At 47.4% G+C, this 7,420-nt stretch overlaps 4 protein-coding genes across 4 annotated transcripts; 2 read left to right on the top strand and 2 right to left on the bottom strand.

The window, feature by feature from the left end:
- Positions 1-266: 266 nt before the first annotated feature.
- Positions 267-1,832, top strand: N7487_002669 (glycoside hydrolase family 1 protein; the record flags this gene model as incomplete). Its single annotated transcript, XM_056870416.1, has 2 exons — positions 267-1,653; positions 1,702-1,832. The coding sequence occupies 2 exons, from the start codon at positions 267-269 to the stop codon at positions 1,830-1,832; spliced, it is 1,518 nt and encodes a 505-aa protein (XP_056735200.1).
- Positions 1,833-2,371: 539 nt separating this feature from the next.
- On the bottom strand, positions 2,372-2,665 carry N7487_002670 (uncharacterized protein; the record flags this gene model as incomplete). Its single annotated transcript, XM_056870417.1, has 2 exons — positions 2,372-2,601; positions 2,653-2,665. The coding sequence occupies 2 exons, from the start codon at positions 2,663-2,665 to the stop codon at positions 2,372-2,374; spliced, it is 243 nt and encodes an 80-aa protein (XP_056735201.1).
- Positions 2,666-2,768: 103 nt separating this feature from the next.
- Positions 2,769-3,809, top strand: N7487_002671 (fungal specific transcription factor domain-containing protein; the record flags this gene model as incomplete). The annotated part of the gene is made up of 1 exon (XM_056870418.1): positions 2,769-3,809. The coding sequence occupies one exon, from the start codon at positions 2,769-2,771 to the stop codon at positions 3,807-3,809; it is 1,041 nt and encodes a 346-aa protein (XP_056735202.1).
- Positions 3,810-4,948: 1,139 nt separating this feature from the next.
- Positions 4,949-5,317, bottom strand: N7487_002672 (Concanavalin A-like lectin/glucanases superfamily; the record flags this gene model as incomplete). Its single annotated transcript, XM_056870419.1, has 1 exon — positions 4,949-5,317. The coding sequence occupies one exon, from the start codon at positions 5,315-5,317 to the stop codon at positions 4,949-4,951; it is 369 nt and encodes a 122-aa protein (XP_056735203.1).
- Positions 5,318-7,420: the final 2,103 nt, after the last annotated feature.

Below are 7,420 nucleotides of genomic sequence, written 5' to 3' on the forward strand. Positions count from 1 at the left end.
GCGTTCAGATTAAGATATCCCTTGGCACACTCTTTCGGATATAGATTTTCTTCCTTTGTGTCCCGAATTGGATTTTGTTGGATTTCATTGGATTTTATTGAGCAGTGACTCCCGTCTTTCTGAATTCTCCGTGGATTTCGTTTTCACTTTAGGTGACAATACTATGACATGTGTCAATGCTGGAAAGACTTACTGTATATACATATGTACTCATGGAGCGCTGTTGATCAATTGGCTATCTTGGAGTGCAGATTTCACAATTCACTATGACGGACGATAAAGAAAAAGGCATGTTCTCGGCTAGCGATATTGTCACAGATCGCAATACCTCAGCAACGGACTTCCCCCGTGTCGAAGAACTACCACTTCCCAAAGACTTCGCATGGGGTACAGCTACTGCGGCATACCAGGTTGAAGGAGGTGCATTTCAAGATGACAAGGGAGCGTCAATCTGGGATACTTACTCTCATTTGGAACCGTCTCGTACCAACGAGGAAAACGCCGATGTTGCCTGCGACCACTACAACCGCGTTGAAGAAGATGTCAAATTGATGGCCTCTTTGGGTGTCGATGTCTACCGCTTCTCCATTTCCTGGTCTCGAATTATTCCCCTTGGGGGACGCAATGACACCGTCAATGAAAAGGGGATTGAGTTTTATAGCAATTTGATCGACCAACTCCTGGCCCATGGTATTGAGCCCGTTGTCACTCTCTACCACTGGGACGTACCCCAAGCGCTCTACGATCGGTATAGAGCCTTCCTGAACACCAAGGAGTTCCAGGCTGACTTCGAAAATTACGCACGCCTGTGCTTCACCCGATTCGGTGATCGTGTTCAGAAATGGGTGACTTTCAATGAACCATACATAATCTCCATCTTCGCCCATTTGAATGGAACTCTTGCACCAGGCCACTGCCGCGAGGCTGGGACGGACACCAAAACAGAACCGTGGCGCGTTGGGCACACCATCATTCTGTCACATGCGGTGGTAGTCCAGATGTACATGAATGAGTTTCATTCTTTGCAGAAAGGGCAGATATCGATTGTACTCAACGGACACTTCTATGAGCCGTATGATTCCGAGAATCCACTCGATCGGGATGCTGCCGAACGCCGGCTCATCTTTTACATTGGCTGGTTTGGAGATCCTGTGTTCCTTGGGGGAGATTACCCGCCGGTGATGCGAGCCTATCTTGGCTCTCGACTGCCTGAATTCACGCCGGAGGAGCTTCAACTCCTCGCACACACGGCCCCGATGAATGCATTCTATGGAATGAACCACTATAGCACGAAGTATGCCCGTGCCTTGTCTGATCCCCCAGCCGAGGACGACTGGACTGGTAATATCGAAGAGTTACCCACAAACAGCAATGGAGAGGAGGTCGGACCTGTCACAGGCGTATCCTGGCTTCGAGTTGCACCCAATGGCTTCCGCAAGCTACTCAACTGGGTTTGGAACCGTTATCATCTACCTGTCATTGTTACTGAAAATGGATGTCCATGCCCCGGAGAGGCCGTGGTTTCGATAGCCGTCAAAGATGTGCTTCGGCAACGATACATTGGATTGTACCTAGATGCCATCTCACGAGCCATTTATGAAGATGGAGTTCCGGTGCACGGATATTATGTATGGAGCTTAATGGACAACTATGGTAGGCTTTTCCTTCAAGCGATGGAATATCCAGGCTAACATTCTTCAGAGTGGTCTGCTGGCTACGGGCCTCGATTCGGCATTATTCACGTCGATTTCGAAACTTTGGATCGGACGGTGAAGGATTCAGCTCATTACCTGAAAGCCACCTTTGAAAGACGTAGAGAAATTTCTCAATAGCCCGGACATTGATCAAGGGAATACCCAGAATGACATTGTAATTTACGTTTAGATCCATAGGGCGCATACATTTTCACTTTACCTCATCTCGTGACTCGCCCCAAGCTTTTACGAATGGAATTTGAGAAGCGAGTAGCCAGCCACTACCAATCCATACCTCTTACTTACCTGCCGGGTATATCTTACGTAACCAAGGCCCCACAGGGCTCCAGGGCTCCAGGGCTCCAGGGCTCCACCAGCCTTGGGTTCCCCGGTCTGGTGCACGGACCTCTCCACGCCTCCCCAGACTTATTTTCTCCGTGGCCGCTCTCTTGACAATTGACAATCCCTGTTGGATATTATTTTCAATATTCCGTGGAGAAAAAGCGAAGAATGCCTCCATTAAGACGGGCATTGACAACCCGTGCATGCGATTCTTGCCGACGCCGAAAGGTCAAATGTGATGTATGGTGATGCGCTCTTCCTTGAAGCACAGACTAACGCGGGAAATAGGCAGAAGAAGTGTGTGGCAATTGCCGGATCTCCCAATTGCAATGCTCTTACACCTCATCCCCACAGAAACGGGGACCAAAAACTCCTCGAAGATCAGCGCCCGCACTAGAACGCCTAGAAACTGAAGCAACACCGCCAGTGACTGGTGGCCCAGGGGTAGAAGATTTGATATGGCCCAGCCCAAACGCAAGCGAGGCAACAGCAATATCCCAAACACGAACGCTGACGACTTCAGCAGCTGAAACCGACCTGACTCCCTCAGCTCGGTTGGCCCAATCTATCAGAGATAATTTTATGGAACTCATGAACTCAGTGCTGCCTTCATTACCTGTACTGGGCATCACGGAGCACTGCATCGACCTTTACATGCAGTATACATTTCCAACAGCTCCGATAGTCCATGAACCCACTTTACGAGCAGTTGCCAGGCAATTCTTTTCTGGGATGGACGTGGTGGAGCTGTTCAGGGTAGATAGCCACCAAGAGGAGGTTACTTTGATGCGAAATTTCTCCCTCATCACCGGTCTCTGTGCCGCTGTCGCATCGATAATACCCCAGTCTATCTTACAGTATCGGGAATTAATCGCGAGGCTATGTCTGAACTCATCTCGAGAAATGCTGAAGATTATTGAGGACTTTGACGTGGAACATCCAAATTCTACGTCAATATCCACCCGGATATTTCACACTATCGCTTTACAGAACATTACTGGTACAGCACAGTTGGCCCGTTATGTTCTCGGTCAAGCAGCTCTAATAGCACTAAATATGCGTCTATACAGCGAGGACACCCTCAAGAGCCATGATGCCCTTGAGGCCCAACTACTGCGCCATTCCTACTGGCAAATGTATGCAGCAGATCAGGCATCTGCATGTCTGCGCAACCGCCCGTTTCAACTCCATGATCTGCTGTACGACGAAGAGCCAACGATTTGTCCTCCGACGGCGGAGCTTTTGATTTCTCAGGTTGACATGAGCAAAACGTCTTATGACGAAGGAATGGAAAGGCGTCTGCTCATAGGTTTCTATTTTCTTCCGCGCCTTTGGTCATCGGCAGCGAGTCTCATTTCTGAATTAAAGATTCATGGAAAAGGGAACCGAAATGTCGAAAAGGCACGGCTGACCCATTATTACATGGAATTTCTCGGTATCATGGACGATCTTCCTACCTGGTTGCAGGCTTCGAACATAATAATCTCCTCTGACGACGGAAATGTTGTTCAATTCCAGAAGACAGCTTTCTGGGTTCAGAGATGTACAATTCTAGTAATATTCCAGTGCTTACGATTGCTTATTCTACAGCAATGCATCGAAAGCAAGCTATGTGATGTTATGGGATTGAATGATCAGCCTCTGACATTGGAGATGACAAAGATTGGGATGGTTCACGACTTTGTGCAGACTTTGGAGGATATTCCGTTTGTTTATTTGCAAGTCAAAGGAGAGCCGACCGTGAGTTTACCAAGAACCGCTTCTATCACTTAAAAATTTGCTGATCTTTCTTATTAGGCGGAAAGGATTCGCCGAGTTGGGAGTATAATCTTAGAGATCCTTGACAACGCTACCAACGAGAGAATTAAAATACGTGCTGAGCATCATTTCACTAGGCTCCTCGATATACTCTCCCGACTAGACTCCAAATCTTCGGATGTTTTGGTTGAACTACGCGAATCAAATCAAGCGAGAGTAGAGATCCGGTTACCTGAGCAATTGGTTTTATGACCCCCGTGTACTTTCAGTGTTTTTGCATGTTTCCGGCTATCTTCTAGGCATACCATCTTTGAGCTGAAATAGCTACTGAGTTAACTAAATAAAATGCTCTCTATGCGCACTAAGAATATTCAGTTTACACAGATGTGGTTGATCAGATAAATTCGTGCAACTGCGAACGGCTAGATGGTGCTATCACAGGGTATATAGCCATTGATTTCTCCTATTCTATTGAAAGCTTAGTGAAGTCGACAACCGGCCCATCATCTTCACTGACTGCAAATACACCTATCACTAGCCCCAACAAAGTCTGTATCAGTAAGCGCTAAAGCATCGATGGACGCAACCCCGTAAAACCTTCATCCGAGCCTCTCCTAGCTCAATAGAATAACGTATATCCCCGCTCCGTATATGTCATTCGACGTGTTAATTCCTGGAGGGAGTGCACTGTCCTCCTAATCTTCTGGGCATTATTTACAAGCTCAGATACAACCTCGGAGCTTGACGCCTCATAGAATACCCGAGCATAGCGGTGCTCATCTTCGTAGCAAGCGAGACCAGCTTTAACTTTCGCTGACTCGGATACACCCGACTGGCGGTAGATGGTGACGATGCTCTCACTCACCACTTAATCGACGCTGTCTGTTCCCAACAATGGTGGGCGATAGGGTAGGATGCGACAGGTCAGTTTTCGAAGCTGTAAAGGTGACCTCTGTGCCGCTGCTTGGGATATCGTATTTACTGAACTCTAGGTCCCGTATGTAGACAAAGTCAACATTTGATACGGCAGAGAGATCAGGACAGGCTTCCAGTCGCGTCAGGTGGGTGGGATTTAGTTCAACCCCCGATCAAAAGTTAACCACTCCCCATCCCACCTGCCAGAAGTCATAAAAGTTTCTCTGCCAAAGATGTACCTACCGGTGCTGTCTTTTCGCACCCAAGAAAGACACCCCACCACCTCCCTTCGCCGTCTTCAAAGGCGTTGCAGTGCCCAACGGGATGTATGTACTCGGTTTTCCGCGAGCAGTGAGGATGGAATTTTTAGGACATGACTCATATGGGCCCCAGGTATCCTTGGCGCAGGCCATTGTGGCCATATGATTCCCATGTGTGTCGCCCTCTGATATCATCAAATAGTACCGCTCGTTTCGCTTGTAGATATGGGGGCCCTCTGGATAAAGGCCGCCGGAGCCGGGCCAGATTGTCCGTTCGGGAGAAATCTTCTCCCCCGTGAGAAGATTGATTTCGAACAAATTGGTACCTGGTGCTGCAGCACCCTGCATGTACACTTTATCACCATCAAAAAAAAAGGCTGGGGTATATCCCATCGAAGTCGAAGTAAACAGGATTACTCTATTAGTTTGCCCAGATATCTTTGGTTGAAACAACAAAATTTCTCTTCACAGCCTTGGGATCCGTTGACAACTTGTCAGCACAGATGGAATTGGTGCAAATCGCGTAGAATGTCCCATTATGTTGAATTGTGGCTGCGTACAAGCCACCGGTAGCAAGCGGTACATCGCCAGTGGCTGACGGGGAACTCAAATTTCTATTTGACCTTGCTAGGCTTAACTGATCTTGCCGATAGATTGCATTGCCTAAGTAGTTATACATATCAGGGTTCTGCATAGGTGGTTTACGGAGAAAGTAGTACTTGAGTTCCGATATTCTCGTAGACAATCTAATAAGGTCACAAAACAGTACAAGATTATCGCGGAGCGACTGCTCTTTAGCCGACTATTGCAAGTCAAGGCGAGCACGCATAGCATCAAAAATTGTCTCTAAAGTGGATAGAGAATGTGATTGACCGATTAACCGTGACCAATCGGCCCCTCATACTGTCCATTTAACATAGTAGCCACCTTTCTATTTCTCCACGGGGGAATTCCAGGCCCTATCATGTCTCCGGTTTGGAGAAATCCCAAAATAATCAGGCCAGAACCACTGTGTATGGTCGTGTTTGTATTTGATTTTATGTGAGTATCTCTCGACATTTTTTTGACCTGAGGAATAAGGAAGTACGAAACCATTGCCCTAAGGCTACTGAAGTGTCTGCGAAGTCATAGAGGATATAGACCGAAACTAATGTAATGCCAATATCATCGCCAGAAGACATCCACAGCAAACCAACATCTAACGATATTAATAGTAGAATAGAGGATAATGAAGGGGTATGGGAATAGTTAATGGGGGAACATGCCACCCACATTTCAGACTCACTAGTTCCGCCACCAGGACCGGCTCCGTGGAGAAATTGGAGAAATTGCATACGCGGGGGTCATGCCTTAAAGCTCCCTCAACTCCATGCGTGGAGACTCCGCAACCTTTAGTGTTTACCCCCACAGTCTTGTCCGGGGTGTATGGGGATTACAGTGGCCAATGACATAGGGCAACCCATTGGCACTAAGGCTTTTGTTACAGAGAAGGCCAGGGACTAGTAAGTACGCTGGTAAAATCACTGTATTGCGCTGTAGAGAGAGAAAGAGAAGAAGCTATCTACAGATGCTAAGACTAATGTACTGGGAGCAAACAGTGGTGGTCACGTGACCTTCCAACACCCCCCACGACTAGTGCAATAGTCGTCACAACATAGTTTAAACAACTTGACAGAAATAGACGGATACGACAATGTATGGTAAATCTGACATATGTAAATTCTCTAACTAACTAAAATGACAAGATCCGCTCTTTTCCAATCTCGGCGGACATAGCTGATTAAGCAATGTATGTATTTTTGTATGGTACCGTTATCATGACGGTCCATTGATTTCCCGGTTTGTAAAGACCTGGTAATTTCAGCATGCATAAATGCATAGTACTTGACACACCCCCCAGTTCTTGAAGCTATTCAAAGCTCTCAAGGACTGCCTTTCTTCCAACTGTTTCGCAGCTGCTTCGCAACCGCTTCGCAAATGATTCGCAAGTGATTCCAACTTACCTCACCTGTCTCCTCACTGATCTCGGCTCAAATCGTCGATTTATGCAGTTTCCGCAAAACAGCCTCTGTTCTCAGAGGTCATGTGACGAATCATGTGACCTACGTCCCTCATTCCAACCAACTCTCTGAAGTGTCCCTGCTTCTGCTTCGTCAGAGCTTTGGTGAGCCCATCTGCTGGCATCGCAGCAGTTGGTACCCAGTCCACATATACTCGACCTGCGCTAACTTCTTGCTTCATCCAGCATCGATTGATGTCAACATGCCGGAGCTTCGTATGCATCGCGGCCCCTTCCTTCGTCAATAAATCGACAGTTTGCTGGTTGTCACACATGATGGATAGTGGGTGATCTGGTTCGAAGCCTAGTGCATTAAGCACTCGTCGCCACCACTGTACGGTTTTTCCTGCCTCTGCTAAAGCTAGTAGTTCGGCCTCGGTAGTCGATGTGGT

This window comes from Penicillium crustosum (assembly GCF_028827405.1).
Source record: "Penicillium crustosum strain IBT 35664 chromosome Unknown utg000001l_segment0_segment0, whole genome shotgun sequence".
Classification (NCBI taxonomy): Eukaryota; Fungi; Ascomycota; class Eurotiomycetes; order Eurotiales; family Aspergillaceae; genus Penicillium; species Penicillium crustosum.